The following is a 26,845-nucleotide window of genomic DNA, read 5'->3' on the forward strand; positions in this document are numbered from 1 at the left end:
ACATTTCCTGGGTAGGTGGTTGCTCCCATCAATCCCAGGTATCAGTAAGGGAGATCTGCCACTCCAACAGGTAAGTGTGTGCTCCAGATAGGGTCATACGCACCAGTCATGGCCTTGAGTGCCCCAGAGGGTCTTGCTGCTGTTCTGATCCGATGTCTTCAATATCAGGTCACCATGAGGTCAGGTCTTGTCCCTGCACTAGATGGACTTGGTTCCAGGTTTCCATGAGGAGGTCAGACTTTTGGGAAGCCGGTAGGATCTTGATTCCTCTAGGCTTGTGGTTTCAGCATAGGCAGTCAGGCCTCATCACTCGGAGAATCTTTAAACCTGAAGGTAAATTTAAAAGAACATTGTTGGTAATTCTGATAGACTTAGAATTGAGGTTTAGAAGAGCAGACCAATTATAAGATATGTAAGAATAAGATCTGCTGTCGCCACCACACTCTGCCGCCATCTTTAATCAAAAAACAAATCAGCATGATCAACAAGCCTCTGAACAGTTAGCCTAACTTGAACCAGGACAAAGTTTCAGAGATCAAGGCCTTTTAATGATTAAGTCAGTTCATAGAAAGATACTACATCATTATGTCCAGCCCTTGTCACAAAATGTTGTCACAAATATTCGTCAAATCCTACAACGAAACAGATGATACAGCTGAGATTTTGTGGTCTGCCATCTGTCCTCATTTTGGGACATCTTACAAGCATTCTTTCTTTGCATTGACCATTCCCCTTTATGGTGAATAGCACACAGCTATTGAAGCAACCAGACACAACACTTTGGTACAATGGCCAAATCATGCAGATCATGTTTAATTGATGGTCGTATCAAAAATATATTAGACTATAAGAAGACAACAGTTTATTAGCTATAGTTGAAGGGATTCCAAGCTGTTTTCATCAATTCTGTTTATAAATTGATTCTCATTAGCAAATCTAATAATCTCACTCTGTATCTTAGGTTTGAAAGCAAAAAATTGTTTCAGCAATATTCACAATATATGAAATGTTCTGATTTACAATATTTCCAGCCCTTTTGTCATGTCTGCATGGTTGATTGAGTTGTAATTCACAAACAATTCAAGTTTACTCAGAATCTTCACAATATTTTTGTCTTGCAAAAATAATCTTTTAAGCATATTTGACAATTCAAAGTGTTCCAATCTCTTCTCTCTCACCACTTACAGTACCTGAAAAAACTGTGATGTAACAACCACTGATGGAAAGTATAAGTTGTTCTGAGTAACATTAACTCTGTAGTACAAGAGAGTATGGTAATTTAAGAACACAAAACACACACTTGACTGAAATTTCAGTGCTAAGATGTCTTGATTCTTCACATTTCGCTGCTATTGTGTCGTGTAATCAGCTTCAGGGTTAGCATGGAGTTTTGTCTCATTTAAAATTAAATGTATATATTAAGTTAAATCTTGTACAGTCTTCAAAGTAACATTTTAGAAATAAATTATCACTATATTGGTTACTTTGTTTAAAGCTTGCAGTAACATTGTGATGAATGCACAGATAACAGTGTTTCTGACTCTCCTGAATCATCTTTTCTTTGGTCTAAATCTAATATGCACAGATTAAAGCTTCCAATGGGAATGAGCAGCCCATGTGATATAGACAGGTTGGGAGAGTGGTCCAGGAAATGGCTGGTGGAATTTAACATGAGCAAGTGCAAGGTCTTGCACTTTGGCAAAAAAAAATAAAAGCATAGACTACTTTCTAAATGGTGAGAAAATTAGTAAAGCCAAAGTACAAAGGGATCTGGGAGTGCTAGTCGAGGATTCTCTAAAGGTAAACATGCAGGTTGAGTCCGTGATTAAGAAAGGGAATGCAATGTTGTCTCTTATCTTAAGAGGGTTGGAATATAAAAGCAGAGATGTGCTATAAAGCTTTGGTTAGGCCCCATTTGGAGTACTGTGTCCAGTTTTGGTCCCCACACCTCAGGAAGGACATACTGGCACTGGAACGTATCCAGCGGAGATTCACGCGGATGATCCCTGGAATGGCAGGTCTAACATATGAGGAACAGCTGAGGATACTGGGATTGTATTCGTTGGAGTTTAGAAGATTGAAGGGAGACTTAATCGAGACATACAAAATAATACATGGCTTGGAAAAGGTGGACGCTAGGAAATTGTTTCCGCTAGGTGAGGAGACTAGGACCCGTGGACACAGCCTTAGAATTAGAGGGGGTCAATTCAGAACAGAAATGCGGAGACATTTCTTCAGCCAGAGAATGGTGGGCCTGTGGAATTCATTGCCACGGAGTGCAGTGGAAGCCGGGACGCTAAATGTCTTCAAGGCCGAGATTGATAGATTCTTGTTGTCTCGAGGAATTAGGGGCTACGGGGAGAACGCTGGTAAGTGGAGTTGAAATGCCAATCAGCCATGATTGAATGGCGGAGTGGACTCGATGGGCCGAATGGCCTTACTTCCACTCCTATGTCTTATGGTCTTATGGTCTTATAGACTGTAAGTGCAAGGTCCACAGCTTTGAAGGTTATCATCATGCCTCTTTACCTTGCTAGTTGCAATGACAGTATTCAAAAACTTTATGGAGGTGTCTAAACCATTTTAATACCACTGATGTAGTCACATGTCTGCAATAACATTTTTGGTGTTTGATATTTTTTGAATTGGACCAAAAATTAAGTATTCTTTGAAGGGGAGACTCAGGCTGAGATTTCAGAACAATTGGAAGAAATATTGTGCTTTACACTGATAATGCTTTAGCCACTTTCTCATGTGTTCTGAAATCAGTAGACATTACTTTAGGGAATTACATTATTGTTAAAAAGCCATATGGCAGTGATAAAAGTTTATGGAGAAGGATTGTTTGATTCAGTAAAAAGTGGGAGATTCCTGACAAATGAATTGGCAAGTTGGAAATTGCAAACAGGAGATGACAATGAGGATGGAGTGCAAACTCATAGAACATTCATATGAGTAACCAATCACTTAGGAAATAGAGAAAACATTGAATGAGTGACTGTGAAGTCGTATTTACTTGTATCTGAAAATACATTGGGCAGAATCACGTAGGTGCCTGAAAAATGTGGGCTATGGTGAGATTTGTGAGAGAATCACATGAGAAGTCCAGCGAGGTTTGTCTTGACAGCATCTTTTTTGCACCTGCAGAGCAGCAAGGTAAATTTCTCACTGGGCAGTGATGAGTTGCTTGTTGAGGGCGATAATAGCATGTTAAAGAACTTATTAATGCCACGTTAATAGTTCTATCTATCTTAGTAGCTTCCCATCTTAATAGATTTGCTGTACAAGCTAGGCATTGAGAATTCTCAATATGTAATTCATTGTGGGTACCTGCTGACTTCACTTCGCTGCTTGCTTCAAAGCATTTTCATGTTGAAAGCAGGCAGCAAAGTCTCATAGCATGCTTCATTGACACTAGCCACATGTACAATAGATGCACAGACATTGACATCCTGCATTTGCCAACCTGTAGGACCCTCATGGCACATTTCCAGTTGACTTAAAGAATGCTTCTGTAATTCAAAGCTGCACCTTAGGCTGCACCAGCAACTGTCAGTGTAAGGCAGCAGCAAGGACACTGTGCATACGGGGACACATACCCAGCTCATGGACTGATCTGGGTTGCATCACTGAGTTCTTTGCTTGCTCTCTTAGCGCTCACGCATTCTGAGCCTATCTGGATGTTCACAGCATCCCTAACTTGCATTGCCTTGCCTTGCCTTCCATTTTTGTACATTGCCTCCTCAACCAGAATAATCAGTTCCAGGCTCACTGCCCTGCTCTATTGCCATGCTATTTAGTGCAGACTCAAAGCTTGTCATTGCTGTCAGCAATCCTCAGTCAAGACTTTAATCAGGGAGTCCCAGAAAAATAAGTCAAGAGCAGCCTCCAGTCACAGTCCAGGGGTTTGGACAGAATCAGTCAGCCATTTGGAAGAGTCAGAGTCAGGATGCTCTGCACATAAGGGGTGAGGGGCCAAATGTCTGTCAGCCCGCTATTGTCTTGACTCTTTCTGCCCTATTGTTGTCTGTTTTTCTCCTGGAATGAGAGAGAGGCAATTATTAAGGAAGATAAAAGTGGATCACAAAGATATATAAGGTGTCCTGAGTGAGTGAGTAGGTAGCACAGAGGGCATTGTGTTGGGTTTGGGGATGGGTCAGAGTGAGTGAGGAAGATGTTGCAAATGATTAAGTGGTAAAGCGTGAGACTTGGTGGAGGTGGGTGCAGTAACAGAGGTAAAGTGGCTATAAGCTCCCAGCGAGAAGATGGTGGCACTTACACTGGTGGAGTGGAGAAGGTTTTTCCTGAAGAAGGGCTCATGCCTGAAACGTCGATTCTCCTGCTCCTTGGATACTGCCTCACCTGCTGCGCTTTTCCAGCAACACATTTTCAGCTGGAGAAGATCTTTGACCTTCTTCCGACAGAGTTGTGCATTTTTCCAGATGGCTGACTGCATTGACCTGAGTGATCACCTCAGAGAAGACTAGCATGTTCTGGTGACGTGGCTTCCTCTACTGGTCCTGCAGGAAGAGGATGGTCTCTTCACTTCACTATCCAGGGCAATGCCCACAATGTGGAATGCAATTTTCCCCTTGTTTGCCGTGTTCGGGGCAAACATCAGCAACCCTGCAGGACAGCTCTGGATTGACAATGCTTGTCCTGGTGCACAATTGTCTTTTTAAGATGCAACCAGGACTAATGGCAAGTTCTTCCAGGTACAGTGCATAGTAAGAATGAGATGAGATGAATGCTATCAGGGTTGAGTAAATAGTTAAGGAGGCAATTTTTTTAAGATATGTTGAGAAAATTGACTATGTCTCAATAGTGGTGTTACATCTGCTGGCTTCCAAACATTGGGGTTATTCAAGAATCTAAGAAATTTTGGAAAACTATAAGCAATGCATCCAGTATTTCTTTAGTTATCATTGTTGAACAGACCCTTAGGTCCTGAGGATTTGTCAAATTTTGTTTCTTAAATTTATCCATTTGTTTTGTTCTGTTGATACTAATTATTTGAATTTCCTCACTCTGATTAGCATTTCAGGCATCTACTCATGTGCAGTTAAATGTTGAAATCTGGAAATTGCTGTCTAATTTGCCCTGCTCCTCTACAAGTTTTTCTTTTAACAATTTTACACGGAGACTCAAAATTGAAATACATGTGAATACTTGTGCAATGAATTTGTTGTATCCACTTAGAAACCCATGAAACATACCAGAACAAGTTAGACCATGTCTATTCAAATATAACTGAACTTTGAATGGAATGATAAATCTTAATCATTGTCAAACAACCCTGGTACTGAAGACTAACATTTATAAGTGTGGTATTGCCTTCTATCAGAATTTAATTTTTATTGTAGGTGTAAAGAAATGACTAAATCATTTTTTCTTTGTTATCATTTTTATTCTAACTTACACTTCCTGATTTAGACTCTGTCTGGATCATTGATAATTCTTCAATCTAATTTGTTGAAGAGGCAAGTCACTGCCTATCCTGTTCATACAAGAGCCACATCCCTGTAGTGTGTGACCAGTAACTGCATGTTACCAATCAAATGTCTAGGAAATTACTGTGGGCGGCTGTAAGGGCAGTGAAATACTGTATGTGGTATTCCTTCAGCACTGATTGCAAAATCCATTCCATTATAACCTTTATAATGTGTGCAGAACTGGGAATTTTTTTTCTCAGTAAATCTTTCAGCTGAATTAAAATTTTAAATCATGCTCCAAAGGTTAATAATTGTAATTATAATTAATTAATGAAAACAATTACTTAATTTAAATGTTGCAGACCACATTTTCGTCAGTTTGTGCAGAAACTTTTGGGAGGGGCAACAGTTGTAATTATGATTTAATGTCAGTAAAATCATTGTATCTAACTTTTTGACAATATTAAACCAAATCAAACAAAATAAGACAAACATTTTTTTCTCTCTGTTTCAAGAGATTTCTTGACTGCAAAGGACAGGGAAAGTATTTTCACTGCAGATCATTTCCCTCTGTGGTACAGGAAATCAGCAGAACAACTTCCAGGCACTTTTGTCTATTCCATTCCATTTAGTACAGGTTAGTAATTGTTTTATTGCATAAGTGCTTGAGGGTGGCATTTATTGTTTATTTTGCAATCTCTTTTATGCATTTCAAAAGTATGTATTTTATTAATGTTTTTCTAAAGTATATTTAAACTTTCATCAATTAAGTTATTTATTTTGCTGTGTAACTCATCCTTTCTCTACTTAATTACTGGGAACATTTATCAGCTGTTTCCTATTTATTTATGATATATTTTGATCCATGCTCTGCAGTGGCATTTTGTTTCTCACAACTGGCTTAATAGATATTCAGTTCACAGTCTCTGATGTTACAGTAATTAAGTAGGTTAATTTCTATTTTAATTACTTCAGATCACTTACCTGTAGGCTTCCAATGATTGTATGATTTGAATAAAGCAAATATAATTATACAAAGAAAATATATTTAAGTATGCTACTGTCCTTTTGGCCTTGTTCCAAGATTCTAACTTTTCCTAATTATGCCCACTGGTGACTGAATAAATCTAATTATGATTTCTGGAATATAGAATTTTACTGATGCTTTGCAGTTCACAATCTGTGTTCATATTCTCTTCTCCATGAAAGCTGTAATTCGGTATTGTGATTCTGACATTGTTTTATTTTGTGTCTGTGAATTGTTGTGTTGTTTTGAGCAGAAGTTCAATGTTCAACAAAACGAGCTTAGAGTGTGCTGTCAGAGAATAATACCTTTGTTGTATTCAGATCAGACCTGACTTCAAAATTTCCTGTGCAATTTTAGTTCCAAAGAAGGATGTTATCTAACTGATGAATAACCACTACCACTTAGAGTCATAGAGATGCATAGCACGGAAACAGACCCTTTTGCCAACCAGATATCCCAACCCAATCTAATCCCGCATGTCAGCACCTGGCCCATGTCCCTCCAAACCCTTCCTATTCATATACCCATCCAAGTGCTTTTTCAATGTTGCAATTGTACTAGCCTCCACCACTTCCTCTTGCAGCTCATTCCACACATGTACCACCCTCTGCATGAAAACTTTGCCCCTTAGGTCTCTTTTATATCTTTCCCCTCTCACCCGAAACCTAAGCCCTCTAGTTCTGGATTCTCCCACCCCAGGAAAAAGACTTTATCTATTTATCATATCCATGCCCCTTATGATTTTATAAACCTCTATAGGTCACCCCTCAGCCTCCCACGTTCCAGGGAAAACAGCCCTAGCCTATTCAACCATTCCCTATAGCTCAAATCCTCCAATTCTGGCAACAATCTTCTCTAAACCCTTTCAAGTTTCACAACATCTTTCTGATAGGAAGGAGACCAGAATTGTACGCAAAATTCCAAAAGTGGCCTAATCACTGTCCTGTACAGCCGCAACATGACCGCCCAACTCCTGTACTCAATACTCTGACCAATAAAGGAAAGCATACCAAACACCTTCTTCACTATTCTATCTACCTGCGACTCCATTTTCAAGGAGCTATGAACCTGCACTCCAAGGTCTCTGTTCAGCAACACTCCCTAGGACCTTACCATTAAGTGTATAAGTCCTGCTAAGATTTGCTTTCCCAAAATGCAGCACCTCACACTTGTAGATGAATTGACTATAGAGAAAGGACATATAGCCAAATTGCTGGCTGATTCTTCAATAGTTTAACATTCTATAAATCTTTGCCTATGTGCAGAAGCACGATAGTGTTATAGAAGTTATTAAGGCATAGAAATAGTTAATTTGGACCATTGATTACTTGCCAGCTTTCTGCAGAACAATTAAATAAGTCATATTTTCCCTCTTCATCCCCATAACCCCATATATTTTCTTCAAGTTCACAACTAATGTCTTTTAGAAATCATTCATCATCCCTTCAGACAGAGAGTACCAGGTCATTATCAATGATTCCATTCAAAAAAATTATCAATCACTTCACTAAAAAATGCTTCTTACACACACCTTTGTGCATCTTTTGCCCAAAATCTTAAACCTAATGAAAGCATTCTTTCTTTATCTAGCTTTCTCAACTAAACCTGCCTTGATCGTTGGAACATAAGAATACGATTAGGCCAGTCAAACCCTTAAACCTGCTCTGTTTTTCAACTATATCACGGCTAATCTATCTCAATTCCATTTTACACTATCCCATATCCTTGGAAGTCATCAGTAACCTGAAATCTATTGACTTTGGTTTTGAACATGGTTGATGACTGAGTTTCCACAGCTTTCTGTGGTACAGAATTCCAAAGACGCACTATTGTCTGTGTGAAGTGTTAAATGGCTTGTCCCTTTCTCTGAGGCAGAGGAAACATCCCACAGACAGAGGAAACATCCTTTCTGCACTGATCTTATATATGCCTTTAAGCATTTTGTTAGTTACTTTATTTGATTTCAGTCAGGGATGTGGGCTTTACTGGCTGGCAGCATTTATTCCATTTAACAGATGATGGTGTGCTTCCTTCTTGAACCACTGCAAACCGTTACCTCTGGGTAGACCCACAATGCTATTACGGAAAGATTTTGATCCAGCAATACTGAAAAAATTACCATGTAATTTCCAAGTCAGGATGATGAATGGCTTTGAGGGGAACTTGCAGATGCTGGTGTTCCCATGTATCTGCTGCCCTTGTCATTCAAGATGATATTGGCCATGGCTTTGAAAAGAGCTATCTCAGGATCCTTTGAGAATTTCTGCAATGCATTTTATGGATGGCACTCATTGCTGCTACTGTGTATCAGTGGCGGGAGAGTGGATGTTTCAGGATCAACTGATCTGCTTTATCCTAAATGTTGTTAAGTTTTAATGTCGTTAGAGCTGCTCTCAACCAAGCAAATGGGGAGCATTCCATCACACTCCTATGCTGTGTCTTCTTGATGGTGGTCAGGTTCTGGTCAGGAGGTGAGGTTTTACTGCAGCATTCCTAGCCTCTGACCTGGTGGATGGTAACATCATGTTGTTGATAATGGGGATTTCTGTAATGGTAATGTCACATTGAATGTCAAGCAATGATTTTGTCATGCTACAGATTGTACTTACCCGGCACTTGTGTAGTTTGAACCTTACATCTTCCTAATCAGCCCAGGCCTGTGTGTTGTCCAGGTCTAGTTTCATTTGGGCAAGGACTGCTTAAATGTCTGAGGAATCATGAATGGTGCTGAACATTGTGCAATCATCAACAAATATGGCCACTTCTGAACTTATAATGGGAGTTGATTATGAAGCAAACAGAGAAAATTGGCTTGAGAACACAACCCTGAGGAGTTGATGTAGAGACATCCTGGGGCTGACATGACTGATTTCCAACAACCACAACCATCTTCCTACCCACCAAATATGACTTCAACCGGCGATTGTTTTTCCCCGATTCCTATTGACTTTAGTTTTGCTAGAGCCTATTGATGCCACGCTTGGTCAGTTACAGTCTTGATGTCAAGGTCTGTCACTCTCACCTCATTTCTGGATTTTAGCTCGTTTGTTCACATTTAAACTGTTTTCTTATTTCCCATTATAAATTCTCCTGTTTGTGTCTGTAATGGATACACGATGGCAGATTTCTCCAGTTTCCTCATTTCTCCTCCCCCCACCTTGTCTCAGTCGGTTCCCTCAACTCAGCACCGCCCTCCTAACCTGCAATCTTCTTCCTGACCTCTCCGCCCCCACCCCACTCTGGCCTATCACCCTCACCTTGACCTCCTTCCACCTATCACATCTCCATCGCCCCTCCCCCAAGTCCGTCCTCCCTACCTTTTATCTTAGCCTGCCTGGCACACTCTCCTCATTCCTGATGAAGGGCTCTGGCCCGAAACGTCGAATTTCCTGTTCCTTGGATGCTGCCTAACCTGCTGTGCTTTAACCAGCAACACATTTTCAGCTCTGATCTCCAGCATTTGCAGACCTCACTTTTTACTTGAAGTTTATATACATAGCCAACTTCCATTTATCAGTTTCTAGGTTCATCTTCACTGAATTCTAAAATGCTTCCAATCCTCAGGCTTACTATGTTTTTAGTAATTTTATAAGCTGCTTCATTTTATCTAACATCATCTTTAGTTTCTTTTGTTAGTCACAGTTAACTGACTTTTCCCTTTTTGTTCTCGGGTCTTGAAGGAGTGTATGTTTACTGTAAATAATGCATTATTTCTTTGAATACTAACCATTGCTTGTTGTACATTTAAATGGATTTTTCCAATCCATCACTGCCAACTTGTCCTTCAAGGACAACAAGACATAAGAGCACAAGTAAGCTATTCAATTAAATCACCATCGATCTGGTAATCATCAACTCTATTTTCCTGCCTTATCCCCATCACATGTAATCCCCCTTACAGATTAAAATCTAACTATCCCAGCTCTGAATACACTTAATGACCCAGCCTACTGTGGTAGAGAATTCTACAAATTCACTACTCTTTGAGAGAACAAATTCCTCCACATCGCTATATTAAGTGGATAATTCCTTGCTCCTTACTCTGAGAATATGCCCAGACTCCCCCCAGAGGAAACAGTCCCTCTCCATCTACCATGTCAAGCCCCCTTAAGAATCTTACATGTTTCAATAAGGTCGCCTCTTATTCTTCTAAACTCCAATGAGTAGAAGCCCAATCTACTCAACCGTTCCATATCCAGAATCAATCTAGTGAACCATCGCTGACTACCTCCAACTCCAAAACTGACCAGAACGAATAAATTTCTTTGTTTGGGTTTATAGCCCTAGGTTTGCATTGTGTGACATTATGTTCAAATCTAATGGAAAATTCTATCCTGTTAAAATTTCCCTAAAAGTTTTTATAACAGGATTATTAATTAGTTCTTTCTCATCACATAATTTTCCTCAACACACTGCACTAAGAAAATCAACTATTTGCAGGAATTAATTAACATCTCTATCAAAACTTCCCTTGATCCCTGTTCCCAGCTTTTCTGGCATAATGCATAACCACCATTTCTTATCCCTGGAACCAGTCTAGTAAATTGTCACCGGGACCCCTCAAGGATCCTTCCATCCTTTCTAAATTACAGTTGTCACATGAAAGGCATTGCAATAAGTAACTGTGAATACTTAACAGCAAAGTGATTCTGCGAAGAGTTTTATAGATTATTTAGATAAGGAAGTTTATATAGAATTAGTCCCTGCATCTATCACACCTTCCCTTTACACTTCTGCATTCATGGTATCCTCTAAATAAACTGGACAATCTAAAATAAAAAGTCACATTAAGAAGTTACAGTTATTATAATATAAATTAAAATTTGCTTTGTCCTTAAAGTAAGGAATGATGTAATAGTGCCATTGAATGAAATGCCAATTACTGTATATGAAATATGTTGGTCCTCCTAGATTATGTTGTTGTATTATTTTTGACATAGCACAAATAATGCTGATGTCCTCAAGAACCACAAATAATTTTCACTGTATAGTTTATATTTATACACAGACACAGTCAGGTATACAGTCATGCAATCATTGCAGTCTGACACTTACCACAAAAAGAAAGCACTTCCATTATATCAGATTCATGCCATCAGCTGGCACTCTATCCAAAGAGATTAAAACAACAAAAGGTTATCTCTATAAATAAGAATATAACGATTAGCCATAAATATGTTTCATAACTATGTAAATATAGAGGCCTAGGAGATGTACATTGACAGCAGTGTGATTGCATCAGATCATCACACTGGCATTTAGATATGAAATGTAGATCAAAGACTAAGGTTGGCTTCTGTCCAAGGCTGGATTTGCCCCAGTGAATCTGCTGGTCATACATCAGGTTGGTAGGATAACATTTTATACCAGCAAAAGATTTATCTATAAAATTTATTCTGAAATTTTGTTCAAACTGGATTGAAAGCAGCAAATAGGATTTGAGATAAATGCTGATGAACTGAAACTGATGACTAAAACATGAGTAAACAAACTTTTTTTATTGCTGTTCAATATTCAACTAGCATCTCATACTGAGAAATGTTGGAAAATAAGCTACCATTAAGTAATTTGCTGAACATGTATTAAATGTCCAATGCTGTCCCATCCATCATACAAATTCATTAAAAATGCCACAGAATAGTCCCAGCTGATCTCTGACCAAAACCATAAATGGTAAAGGTTAACTGGCCTAATGACAAAGTATACTGAATCATTTAAGTGTGACTGATAGAGGAAAATAAAACAAGAAGAGTAATGCCACCCACCCTTAACAGAATTAAACAGAGCAACCCAATCCATTCCCCTTTCCCTCATGATCAAGTCACTCCTTCTTTTATGTCTCATATTTCAAATAATCCATCTTCCTCTCATGACTGATTTCCATGGGGCCTGCTCTTTGCTGTGTGTCTGAAATCCTTCCTCATTTGTCACTATTCCAAGTGTTGCCATTTATTACGATCTCCACGGAGACCAATAATGTTTAAAAAAAAGGAATTTGAACTTTCAGGTGCAACTTGAAAGAATGACACATCAAGATTTCACATTTTAAAACTTTTACTGTAACAAATGTTGAAAAGCACGATTGACCAAATGCTGTTTTCTTTTTGTAAAGAAGTTACAGTTTAAAGCATAGAGAAGAACATTCTCCTTTTATGCTTTTCATCTATTGCTGCCCCTACAAGATTATGGTCCTTTTTAGTAGATTGTGGCACCTTCCAATGAGTTTCTATATTACCTCCTTCACTTAATAGTAACTTGGAGCACCATCTCCAGGCACTTCTCAGTTTCTTACATCAGCCACTTGCAGTAAAGACTGTTCTAATTATTTTTCCTCCCACAGACCATGCCATAACAACTCTCACAGAATACGTGGAGGATTAGAGGATGCATATCTTCAATTAGAAACTGACACTTTCCCACATTCAGTGGCAATGTCTCGCTGTAGACTATATAGAACTGTTGTCTATTTGTGATATTTATTGATTTTATAGCAAATCCTATAAGTTGATCTCAAAGAGTGGCTTTCCTTAGCCTCTTCCCCATTGCAGCAGGAGACTTTTTAATTTTACATCGAGTTAGAAATGCTAATTAAGTCTTTGATTCAAATTCCTTTTCATCTTAAAAGCAAATGAACAGTTCACAACTCAACTATTTAAATATTTTTCTTTAACACATTTCTGGGACTTTGGAAGACTGAGGGCTGAGTTTTATCAAAAATGGGCTAAGTCTAAATTTCAATGAATTTGATGGAGTAGCTTAGTCTGTGAGCTAAAGAGAGTTTTCTTATGCTATTCTCCATAGCCTTGCATTAGCTATGCATGATACCTATATGACATCCCAATCGCAATGTTGTGCATTTGCCACCAGCAGATGTATTCTGTACTCCCCAAGACCTCCCTGGATTTCTGACACCAGTGGATTATGTTTAAAATGCACCAGTGCACCACATTAACATTGTCAATTAGGCTGCTACTGCCTTGTTTCCTGAAGCTCCAGGTTCCTGTTTGCAAAGCGAGAAGCAAGCTTCATTTTCTAGGCGGTTGAGCAGCACAATCTGTAGGGACATTCTGATGGGTCGCAGCATCAGAAACAGTGTGCAGCTGGACTTTGTAAATATCACATCAGTGGTGTGAGAGCCACTAGGTCCCTGCAATGGAGAACGCAACCACCCCTCCGATCAAGGAACCCCACGCTGAAAGGCCTCATTGCTTTTTGTTATTCTTCTGTGGGACCTGGGCATCGCTGGCTGCATTTATTGTCCATCCCCCCTTGAACTGCTACAGTCCACTCACTACATTAATTAATGAAGTGAACAGTAGAAGATTGTTTGAGAAGAGCCTCTAAGAGCCACGGAGAATTGGGTGCTAAGAAAGTCACTCAACAAAATATTTTAAATGAAAATGGATAAATTCTGCCATTTATTTCTAGCAGTGATATTCCCTACATTTTAATGGGTTTGGGATTCTGTTAGCTTCCATTCTTGTTAATCCAGTGCTTCTCTTCAAAGCCTTTGGAATTCTTTCCTCTACTGCTCTGGTTTTCATGCAGGCCAATATTCATTTTAAATGCTCCAACCTGTCACTTTATTCCTAATTCCACAATTTCAAGCAAATAATGACACCACCCCTGAGACATAACATTCAGCTGATTGCTACAAAGATCTTGTGAAATAACTCAGTAATAGAATTTCAAAATCTGGAATTTGATCTTCAGCAGTGCTTATTTGAGTATTTCGCTACAGCTTTGCAAACAAAAGCTCGGAGATTTATAAACGGAGTGGCAAGGAAAATTAAGCATTCAAGTGCAAAAGTTTGAAAGTGAAAATGTCTAGATTTAGACGCGTGGCATTTCACAAATCTAAACATACAGCTGGAAGAAAACTCCGAAAATACAAAATATAATTTACTATTCTTCAGATGTTGTTAATAAATTTGAGCATTTATACCACTCCTCCCAAAGAAAACAAGATATTCAGTAATCAACAACAGAAATGATTAAGTACAGGATTTATATCCAATATTCTCCCTGTTCTAATCTTCGCTGTGACAACTGTTTCAGTTTGGCTTTTTACCCAACAGCTTTAATTTATGTTCACAGCAGAAAGGCAGATTTCACAATCTGATATGTCAATGAGGCAAAGCCTGCATACTCACAAGTGCCATGAATAACATGGCATTAATCCTGGTCTGTTATACATATAGAGACTATGTGAAATGCTGCATCTTTCATGCATTTGCCAAGTGGCTAGGTGAGATTCTGGTTGGGCATTAGTGAATAGAATAGAAAAGCAATTTACTGTCGTGTGTATTTTTACAAAAAAAAGTAAGTTTTATAAGTCACTATATCATTGGCACCTAAATTAATGACAGAAGTCATAAATAAGGAGAAAAAGAAACTAAATGTTCATCATAGTTCAATAAACGACTCCTGGGTCCAGGGTCTGCTGGACAATCAGGCCAAAAGCGCCATGCAGGGCCATGCTGAGACCACCACACTGGGCCAACCACCCCACCATGCCAGTGAGTTGCCAATTAAGGGGATTATAGTACGTTAAGCACCTTATTAATGTTGCAAATTGCATCATTAATATTCATCTTCCTATCTTCCCAAACATGTTGAACAAGCTGGATATCTTCAGAATTCTCACATGTAAATTAGATCAGATACCTAGTGATTTCGGGTCACTGCTTGCTCCAAAGCATCTTCATTTTGGACAACAGGCACAAACCTCTCAGAGCATGCCCAATGTGTAGCCATGAGTAGAACACCTGCTCAGACATTGGCATCCAAAATGTGCCAACCTGTCAGAACCCTCATGGTAGATCTCCAGTTGACTTATAGAATGCTTCTGTAATTCAATACTGCACTTCAGGCTGCACCAGCAACTGTCATTGTAAGGCAGCAGGAAGGACACTGCGCACTCAGGGGCACAAACTCAGCGCATGGACTGGTCCATGAGTTCTTTGCTTGCTCTCTTAGAGTTCACTCACTTTGATCCTACCTGGCTGCTACATGACAGTATCCCTGCTATGCATTGCCCATATCACTTCTATTTTGCCTTGCTATTTAGCACAGACACAAAGTCAGGAATCTTGTCATTTTTGTCAGCATTCAGAAGTTGTCATGAGGCATAGCCTCCATTAGAGTTTCAATGTAGTAAGTCAAGGGCAGTCCCCAACATCAGTCAAGGGTTTGGACACAGTCAGCCACCCAGGGCTATACATATCAAGGCTGAGAAGCTAAATGTCTGAGAGCCTACCACCTGGCTTGAGTCTTTCTGCACTACTGTGGGCTGTTATCCTCCTGGAATGAGAGAAAGGCAGTATTAAGTAAGATGAAAGTGTGCGGCACACCTGTAACAGGTGGGGAGATGGTGTGGGCAAGTGAGTCAGCAGCGGAGAGGTTTATTAATGTCAAGAAGGGGTGGATGAGAGCAAGTGGAAAATGTGTCAAACGCAATAGTGAGAGTACTACTGCATGATCCTGGATCAGAGGTGAATGCAATTGGTCATTTGCCTTCTTCCTTCACTGCTGGACATTCCTCCAAATACCTGACAGCACAATGATCTGGGGAGCAACCTTGGATCTGGCTGGCAGGGTCTGATGGTAAGACATCTGCTGATCCTGCAAGAATACTCCCCACTTGCCTGGATTGGTGCAGCTCCAACAACACTTGAGAAGCTTGACACCATCCAGGACAAAGCTGCCCATTTGATTGGCGTCACATCCACAGGTATCCACTCCCTGCACCACCATAGCGTAGTAGTACCAGTGCGTACAATTTTCAAGATGCATTGCAAACATTTACCAAGGCTCCTTAGACAGCACCACAGCACCTTCAAAACCCATGACCGTTACAAACTTGAAAGACAAGAGCAGAAAACAGATGGGAACACCATCATGTGCAAGCTCACCTCCTAACTGTGCATTATCCTGACTTGGAAACATTTCACTGTTCCTTTAATGTTGCTGGGTCAAAATCCTGGAATCCCCCCGCCTTGTGTTATTGTGGATATACCTACATCTGGTGTATTTAGTGGTTCAAAAAGGCAGTACACCACCACATTCCCAAGGGCAATTAGGGAAAAGTAATAAATGCTAGCCCGAGCAGCAATGCCCACATGTTCTGAATGAATGAAAATCTAATATCTGTATTGGTCTAGCAAGTTATTCAGTTTAAGATCAATTAAAGTCAAGCCGTAAATGCTGGCTTACCAGTAATGCCCACATACCAAAAGAAACCAAATGAAATATTGGAGACAAAAAGCCACCTTCTTCCTTCTCTACATCAAATTTCCACTTTCACCAATTCCCAACTTGGGCAATGCTTGTGGTGCCCATTTTCTATGACCACTCATTTAACAGATGCAAATAATTAATAAAATGATAATACTTGCCTGGATAATTGCAACTCCCAAAACATTCAGGAACCATCAACGATCAGTAGTCCACTTAAATATCATCTCATTTGTGATATTAAATATCCATACAATCCACCTTCGACATGCAATTGCTACAATGTGTACCATCGACAAGATGCACTTCAACAGTTCAACAAAACTCTTTCAGTAGCATCTTCCAAATCCAAGACCTCTATCACCTGGAAAAACAAGGACAGCAAATGCATAAAAGCACCATTTCCTCAAACTTGCCACCAAGTCAACCATCGTATGGCTTAGAACTATATTATTGTTTCGTTGCTTATGCTGAGACCAAATTTCAGAACCAATTTCTCAACAGCATTGTAAGTATTTACGCTGCAAGAAAGTGGCTCACCACCACTATCTTAAATGCAAATGGAGATGAGCAAATGCTCACACCACTTGAATGAATTTGAAAAATATGCAGGCGCAGTAAGGCACATTGAGATATGAAAAATGCAATATTAGATTCCCACAATATATACGTTGTCATAAAACAAAACGTTGACCTGAAATACTTAGAGTCATAGAGATGTACAGCCTGGAAACAGACCCTTCAATCCAACATGTCCATGCCGACCAGATATCCCAACCCAATCTAGTCCCACCTGCCAGCACCCGGCCCATATCTCTCCAAACCCTTACTATTCATATACCTATCCAAATACCTCTTAAATGATGCAATTGTACCAGCCTCCACCACATCCTCTGGCAACTCATTCCATACACGTACCACCCTCTGCGTGAAAAAGTTGCTCTTTAGGTCTCTTTTATATCTTTCCCCTCTCACCCTAAGCCTATGCCCTCTAGTTCTGGACTCCCTGACCGCAGGGAAAAGACTTTGCCTATTTATCGTATCCATGCCCCTCATTATTTTATAAACCTCTATAAGGTCACCCCTCAGCCTCTGACGCTCCAGAGAAAACAGCCCCAGCCTGTTCAGCCTCTCCCTGTAGCTCAGATCCTCCAACCCTGGCAACATCCTTGTAAATCTTTTCAGAACCCTTTCAAGTTTCACAACATCTTTCCGATATTCCAACAGTGGCCTAACCAATGTCCTGTACAGCTGCAACATGACCTCCCAACTCCTGTAGTCAATACTCTGACCAATAAAGGAAAGCATGCCAAATGCCTTCTTCACTATCCTATCTACCTGCGACTCCACTTTCAAGGAGCTATGAACCTGCACTTCAAGGTCTGTTTGTTCAGCAACACTCCCTAGGACCTTACCATTAAGTGCATAAGTCCTGCTAAGAGTTCCTTTCCCAAAATACAGCACCTCTCATTTATCTGAATTAAACTCCATCTGCCACTTCTCAGCCCATTGGTCCATCTGGTCAAGATCCTGTTGTAATCTGAGGTAACCCTCTTCGCTGTCCACTACACCTCCAATTTTGGTGTCATCTGCAAACTTACTAACTGTACCTCTTATGCTCGCGTCCAAATCATTTATGTAAATGACAAAATGTAGAGGGTCCAGCACCGATCCTTGTGGCACTCCACTGGTCACAGGCCTCCGGTCTGAAAAACAACCCTCCACCACCACCTTCTGTCTTCTACCTTTGAGCCAGTTGTGTATACAAATGGCTAGTTCTCCCTGCATTCCATGAGATCTAACCTTGCTAAGCAGACTCTCATGGGGAACCTTGTCGAACGCCTTACTGAAGTCCATATAGATCACATCTACTGCTCTGCCCTCATCAATCTTCTTTGTTACTTCATCAAAAACCTCAATCAAGTTTGTGAGACATGATTTCCCATGCACAAAGCCATGTTGACTATCCCGAATCAGTCCTTGCCTTTCCACATACATGTACATCCTGTCCCTCAGGATTCCCTCCAACAACTTGCCCACCACCGAGGTCAGACTCACTGGTCTATAGTTCCCTGGCTTGTCCTTACCATCCTTCTTAAACAGTGGCACCACGTTTGCTAACCTCCAGTCTTCTGGCACCTCACTTGTGACTATCGATGATACAAATATATCAGCAAAAGGCCCAGCAATCACTTCTCTAGCTTCTCACAGAGTTCTTGGGTACACCTGATCAGGTCCTGGGGATTTATCCATCTTTAACTGTTTCAAGACATCCAGCGCTTCCTCCTCTGTATTCTGGACATTTTTCAAGATGTCACCATCTATTTCCCTACAGTCTATATTTTCCATGTCCTTTTCCACAGTAAATAGTGATGCAAAATATTCATTTAGTATCTCCCCCATTTTTTGTGGGTCTACACAAAGGCCGCCTCACTGATCTTTGAGGGGCTATTCTCTCCCTCGTTACCCTTTTGTCCTTAATAAATTTGTAAAACCCCTTCGGATTCTCCTTAATTCTATTTGTCAAAGCTATCTCATGTCCCCGTTTTGCCCTCCTGATTTCCCTCTTAAGTATACTCCTACTTTCTTTATACTCTTCTAAGGATTCACTCGATCTATCCTGTCTGTACCTGACATACGCTTCCTTCTTTTTCTTAATCAAACCCTGAATTTCTTTAGTCATTCAGCATTCCCTATAGTTACTAGCCTTCCCTTTCACCCTGAGAGGAATATACTTTCTCTGGATTCTTGTTATCTCATTTCTGAAGGCTTCCCGTTTTCCAGACGTCCTTTTACCTGCGAACATCTGCTTCCAATCAGCTTTTGAAAGTTCTTGCCTAATACCATCAAAATTGGCCATTCTCCAATTTAGAACTTCAACTTTTTGATCTGGTCTATCCTTTTCCATCACTATTTTAAAATGAATAGAATTATGGTCACTGGCCCCAAAGTGCTCCCCCACTGATGCCTCAGTCACCTGCCCTGCCTTATTTCCCAAGAGTAGGTCAAGTTTTGCACCTTCTCTAGTAGGTACATCCACATACTGAATCAGAAAATTGTCTTGTACACACTTAAGAGATTCCTCTCCATCTAAACCTTTAACACTATGGCAGTCCCAGTCGATGTTTGGAAAGTTAAAATCCCCTGCCATAACCATCCTATTATTCTTACAGATAGCTGAATCTCCTTACAAGTTTGTTTCTCAATTTCCCTGACTATTGGGGGGTCTATAATACAATCCCAATAAGGTGATCATCCCTTTCTTATTTCTCAGTTCCACCCAAATAACTTCCCTGAATGTATTTCCAGGACTATCCTCCCTTAGCACAGCAAAAATGCCACTCCCCCTCCTCTTTTGCCTCCTTTTCTATCTTGGAACATACAGCTCCCAGTCTTGTATCCTGGAACATTCAGCTGCCTGTCTTGCCCATCCCTGAGCCATGTTTCCGTAATTGCTATGATATCCCAGTGTCATGTTCCTTACCATGCCCTGAGTTCATCTGCCTTCCCTGTTAGGCCCCTTGCATTGGAATAAATGCAGTTTAATTTATTAGTCCTACTTTGTCCCTGCCTGCACTGACTGACTCACTTCTGTTCTCAGCTGTACCAGTCTCAGATTGATCTCTTTTCTCATTATCTCCCTGGGTCCCACCCCCCCACCTTCCTAGTTTAAATCCTCCCGAGCAGTTCTAGCAAATTTCCCTGCCAGTATATTCCCGACTCAGGCAACTGACTGTGGAGTTTGCACGTTCTCCCCGTGTCTGCGTGGGTTTCCTCTGGGTGCTCCGGTTTCCTCCCACAGTCCAAAGATGTGCGGGTCAGGTGAATTGGCCATGCTAAATTGTCCCTAGTATTAGGTAAGGGGTAAATGTAGGGGTATGGGTGGGTTGCGCTTCGGCGGGTCGGTGTGGACTTGTTGGGCTGAAGGGCCTGTTTCCACACTGTAAGTAATCTAATCTAATCTAAAAAAAATTAGTCCCCTTCCAATTTAGGTACAATCTGTCCTTCTTGTACAGGTCACTTCTACCCCAAAAGAGATTCCAATGATCCAAAAATGTGAATCCTTCTCCCATACACCAGCTCCTCAGCCATGCATTCATCTGCTCTATCCTCCTATTCCTGCCCTCAATAGCTCATAGCACTGTGAGTAATACAGATATTACTACCCTTGAGGACCTCCTTTTTAAAATTCTACTTAACTCTCTGTAATCTCCCTTCAGAATCTTTTCCCTTCCAATGTCGTTGGTTCCAATGTGGACAATGATCTCTTGTTGGCCCCTCTCCCCCGTGAGAACATTCTGTACCCTCTCTGAGTCATCCTTGATCCTGGCACCAGGGAAACAACATACCATTCTGCTTTTTCTCTGCTGGCCACAGAAACGTCTGTCTGTATCTATCTGGGCAGCACGGTGGCACAGTGGTTAGCACTGCTGCCTCATAGCATCTGAGACCCGAGTTCAATTTCCACCTCAGGTGACTGACTGTGTGGAGTTTGCACATTCTCCCATGTCTGCGTGGGTCCTCCAGGTGCTCCGGTTTCCTCCCACAGTCCAAAGATGTGCAGGTCAGGTGAATTGGCCATGCTAAATTGCCCGTAGCGTTAAGTAAGGGGTAAATGTAGGGGTATGGGTGGGTTGCGCTTTGGAGGGTCGGAGTGGACTTGTTGGGCCGAAGGGCCTGTTTCCACACTGTAATGTAATCTAATCTAATCCCCGAACACAATTGATCTCTTGGAAGCCGATGTACCCCTCGTTGCGTTAGAGCCAGTCTCAATACCAGAAACTTGGCTGTTTGTGCTACAATCCATCACCCCCTACATTTTCCAAAACAGCATACCTGTTTGAAAAGGGTATATCCACAAAAGATTCCTGCTCTAGCTGCCTACCTCTCTTACCCTTCCTGGAGTTAACCCATCTATGTGATTGTATCTGAGACTTTCCCCCATTTCTATAACTGCCATCCATCACATACTGTAGCTGTTGCAAATTCCTCATCGCTTCTATTTGTCTCTCCAACCGATCCACTCCATCTGATAAGATTTGCATCCAACAGTATTTATGGTAGATATAATCCGCAGTAACCCTTAAACTCTCTTTAAACTCCCACATCTGATAAGAGGTACATATCACTGCAAAGGCCATTTTTGCTCCTTCACAATCTACAGACCCAGAAAATAACACCGTCTTATTCCTCTACAAACACTGCCCCAAGTTAAATTAATAGCTATGACTTATATTTTAAGTTTAATCAAGAGACTTATCTCCAAAAACATATAATCAAGAAAGAATCCACTGTACCCACTACTGCAGCCTTTCTATTGGACAGACTTAAAACAACAACTTGCCCAACATTTCTCTGATTCTGAGATTGACAAAACATGGTAAATTACTTTAATAGAGCTTCTGATAGCTCTCTCTGTTTGAAGCGACATGATTGACTCCAGACTTCAAGGTTACTTGAAAACTTAAATGTCTTGTTATTGAAAGAAGGTCTCTTCAATCAAAAGATACAATTTTTCTCAGTGGCCATGCAGTTGAAAAATTAACAATTTTGATATTTTGTAATTAAGGAATGAACAACAGTCCACTGGCCAGGTTTTGTTCTATGTATTTTTAATAACTGTAAGCAGTAAAAACAATAAGTGAAAAGCTCTTGTGATGCAATGGTTGTGTCACTACCTTTGAGGTTGGAGGCTTGGGTTCAAGTCCCATTGCTCCAGAGGTGTGTACTAACATCTCTCAACAGGTTGAGTAGGAAAATAGGTTAAATAAACAAAACAATAGCTGGCGGTCTCATTGTGAACTGAAATTAAATTATAAAATATCCATTATCTGTCATCAGATTATTAATTTGTTTAACTTGAGTTCAAGATTTTTGGGGCTTCTAACAAGTTGACCTGATTATGACCCTTTTGCTACAAATTATCAAGAACATATGCTGAAGTCAATTAAAAAATAAATTAATACTACAGCTATTATAAAATTTGCAATGAAAACCTTATTGTTAGACTGATATCTAGAATTGGGTCAGAAAGAATGAATGCATGTTTAATAACGTACAAGAGCTACATGTGGGTTGGGAAGAAGTCTAAAATCAAATAATCACACATGGATTCTAAATGAAGCAATCTTGATGAATCAAATAGCCACTTCACGCTGTCAATTTTCCCACATTATTGTCATGGAAGCAACAACAATGAAATAACAGTGGCACAATGGCACAGTGGTTCGCACTGCCGCCTCACAGTGCCAGAGACCTGGGTTCAATTCCCACCTCAGGCGACTGACTGTGTGGAGTTTGCACATTCTCCCCGTGTCTGCGTGTGTTTCCTCTGGGTGCTCTGGTTTCCTCCCACAGTCTAAAAATGTGCAGGTGAGGTGAATTGGCCACGCTAAATTGCCCGTAGTGTTAGGTGTAGGGGAATGGGTCTGGGTGGTGGGTCGGTGTGAACTTGTTGGGCCAAAGGGCCTGTTTCCACACTGTAAGTAATCTTAAAAAAATTCCAAAAAAGAATGTGAATCAGAAGAAGACTGATGATGCATGCATTTTCCTTTGATACTAATAAAATGAATATTCATTTTGATAGATACAGAAAATAAAAGCAATGTTGTGACAGCTAGCACAACTGTGCAGCTTTTGGACAACAGAAAATCACCAGTAGTTGCAGGTAAGGATTTTTAAAATTCTTATGAACCAGCATGTTTGTTTCCATACAGTCTGAACAATATATAATCTCTCCATGGAGAGTAGCTACACCAATCCTATCCTCCTAACAAGGAGATGCACATAAATGAGCTGTGGATCAGGATTGTTTTACTATTCTAGTTAAAACAGGTATGCTAATTACATCAAACTCTGCATTTTCACCACCTATCTTGACCTGTCCAGTATTTCTTAATACCCATCTCTTTGACAAAGTTTTTGGTCATTCTCCTAATATAATTCATTGCCCTCAACATTTAATTTTAGCTGATTAAACTTCTGTGAAAACCTTTGAAACATTTTTCTACATTAAAGCCATTAATTAAGTGCATGCTATTGTAGTGTTATCCCACTGATCTATGTACTTTCCCCTATTACATTGATTTAAAATTCTTTTTCAAACTGCTGCAAGTATTCAATTCATGGTTCATATCTTTTAGTATATGATTTTTAGTTTTAGGCATTAAAGTTTAACAGTAAACATGCTATTGAAACAGCTTGAAATATAGTGCATTTAGAAAGTTGGGGTCATGTTGCCTCAAGAGGTGAATACTTAGGAAGGTATGGTAATTAAAATGCTCGACCTCTTAGTGTTTACCAGAATACCTAAGATAAATGGCAGCTCAGAAAGTCATCCATGTTTGTTAATAGAATCAGAATAGAAAATATGGTGGTAATAAAAAAGTACGCGGCATACTTAGCTGAAGAAGCATGTCAGCAAAGTTTGTAGTTATAGTAGCCTTGAGGTGTTTGAGTTAAATTTATTTAAAAGCATTCAGCAAGCTTTAAAGGCCAGGTTAAAGACAGCCCACAGCAGGCTATGTTGATACTTAGAAATTTACCTCAATTTATCTGTGTTTGCTGGAAGAAATTATTTGCCATTTGAAGCTGAGAGAATTCAGAAGCAGAAATGGCTAGGCAGCATAGTAGACTCTGGCAGTCAGGTCACAAGACATACCTGGGAGTCATTGATAGTTCAGTGTGTTTGAGAGTGGGGTAAAGAAAGTCGACAAGCAATATTTATTTGATGTAGCTCAAAAAGACTTTACCTTAGAAAAACTCAGTGACAGCTTCATCAAGCTGTTCACATAAAGACTAGCTGTTCACTAAAACTGAAATTGTGCAGGTAATTAGGTGCTTGGGAGCGGTCTCAGAGTCATGGGGAACTCAGTACTGTATTTGGAGAAGTGAGTGAACGACTGCATTTTTGGGTAGTCTGTGTTGGGGAGATGCTTCAAGGAGTTCCAAAGCCAAATCTTGATAACTGAAAAATTAGAATCATTTTTGAAGAAAACAAAGTTTTAATAGAATTTGGTGAGTGAAGTATCATTAATGTCTGGTAAATATATGGCCAGATAGCATTGACTATCTTAAGTGTGTTCTGTGGGGTGTTCGGCCATAGTTGACAGATAGCTCATATTTACCTCATGTTAACATCTAAATTTTGTATATTCAGTGTATTTGGTTTTGAATCAATATCTTACTGTTCAGTATACCTATTTATCATTATTATTTATACTTAGTTTGTTCAAACTATAATGGTTATTTTCAACATTTTAAATCAATCTTGCTGCTTTTCTTTTCTTATCCTTCGCTCTCCTACACATTAAATTATTTTAATGAAATGGTTTGTCAAGCCAGATCAATACAAAGATTCAGTTTGTCCAGTATTCACATAATTGGGCCCATAATAATTTGGCAGAGTCATCCAGGATCTTCTCATCTCATCTCCACAATCACTCTACCCATGGTCCCATAATAGCTTTTTGTTGCTCTAACTCTGAACTATCATGTATCGTCTATCCCTCACTATCAGAACTTTCAGGTGTCCTCCTCTACTCCTTTGCTAAACACTTTACTTGCTCTCAGTTTCCCCACCCCAACTTTTCCAAAACCTGTATGCTTAATCAAGCCACATTCCTTCAAGCCACATTCACCTGTCCTAATTTCAATATTGAATGCATGCCTTCTTTGCTAAAAGCCTAACATAGGTTTAAATTTGACTGCAACCTCCAATCTCTCTGTGCAAGTTTAATTTAAAATATATTTCTTATATTTCTCAGAATTTCCCATGTAATGAAATATGTTTTGGTGTGCTAAGACCTATGTGAGGAAAAATTGCTCTAGTTTAATGTAGTGAAAATTAAAAGCAACGTGTTCAACTCACATCAACACCTGGTACTTTAAGGTGGATTGCATCATTTTTTCCAGTTCTTGCCTCAGGCTAGATCAGAGATACTTTGAAATGAACCCAACTTTGTTTACAATATTCAATACTATACAAAGACTGATGCTTTCAATTACTGGGTAATACCCTTCCATTCCATGTCTCAGCCACAAACACATTTATGGCTATCCTTGCTTGCCTTCAGTCTGACTCAACTAAATACCATTTTGGGTGGCATGAGCCACATTGTCAATGAAGAATGGTCTTACTTTTTCCCGTATCAAGTCCTTGTCTAACATCATCAATTCTTGATGGCCCAGTCATTTATTTCAGGATTGTTTGTCTTCAAATGCCCTCCATACCTTTGACTCATTCTTCTCAGCAATTTCCTGTAACTGTACATTCACCCATTACCCCACTGAATTTCCTTTTTGTTCCTATGACCTGGTCTCTGTATTTATCTCTGTATGTATTTTGAAACTTCCTTCTTAAAATGCTCTTTTCTATTTCAATTAGATCTCTATTTTTTCAGCTTCATATTAATCATTATCTATCATTTTCTAATTGTATAAAAATGCTTGTAAATATCTTTCTGTAAGTGAAGAATAAGGTTTACATTTTACTTGCTGCTGTTCAAGCTCAAGAATTTCAAAGCCGTTCTCTGACAGAATGCAGCAAAATTGCTATTTGACACAAACGTATTTGTGCTGATGATCATTGACTGCCTAAGATATTAAAGATTGAAGGTGACTTAAATGGTGTATTAGGAGTTTGGAAGGAATAGTTGGGGTCGATAACGGGTCTGTGGGGAAATAGCATAATATGGAAGCAGAAAGATTTTGAGGAAAAGGAGGCCAAATGTTATCATGTAAAGCTGGGAGAAGCAGGAATGGCCCTTTTTTCCTCACAAAAAAAAGCAAAACACTTACCTTCAATGATATCTTCTGACTCCCATCTTTTCTATTTGACTCACTGAGTAGTGAGACTGCTCCAGCTTTTCCAGCCAGGTTTGGAGTTGAAAATGTAGTCTGGGTCTAATGATTCCTTCACGCTCACATCTGTATACTTGAAGAAGAAGCCCATCAGTTTTGAATAGGTCTTTTACCACCTGTTCAGAATAGTCAGTTAAAATTCAAGGCATACGGATTTAGACAGTATAAGGCCTGTGTCACTTCGTTAACACCTCATTTCCATTGGGTAGCTAGGGACTAAACAAAAAGGCTTAAACTTAAATTCTGCACTACAGCCTAACCACAGAATTGATTCAAAATGTGACCAATT

General features: G+C 39.8%; 1 protein-coding gene across 3 annotated transcripts in view; it reads left to right on the plus strand.

Moving 5' to 3' along the window:
• Nucleotides 1–26,845, plus strand: part of cacna2d3a (calcium channel, voltage-dependent, alpha 2/delta subunit 3a) — a 953,890-nt gene that overhangs the window by 712,979 nt on the left and 214,066 nt on the right. For all 3 annotated transcript variants that reach the window (XM_060835584.1, XM_060835582.1, XM_060835583.1), the window contains 2 exons: nucleotides 5,948–6,069; nucleotides 23,282–23,362. In XM_060835584.1, coding sequence (XP_060691567.1) covers nucleotides 5,948–6,069; nucleotides 23,282–23,362 — 203 coding nt within the window. The remainder of the gene's footprint in view (nucleotides 1–5,947; nucleotides 6,070–23,281; nucleotides 23,363–26,845) is intronic.

This window comes from Hemiscyllium ocellatum, chromosome 14 (assembly GCF_020745735.1).
Source record: "Hemiscyllium ocellatum isolate sHemOce1 chromosome 14, sHemOce1.pat.X.cur, whole genome shotgun sequence".
NCBI classification, from domain to species: Eukaryota; Metazoa; Chordata; class Chondrichthyes; order Orectolobiformes; family Hemiscylliidae; genus Hemiscyllium; species Hemiscyllium ocellatum.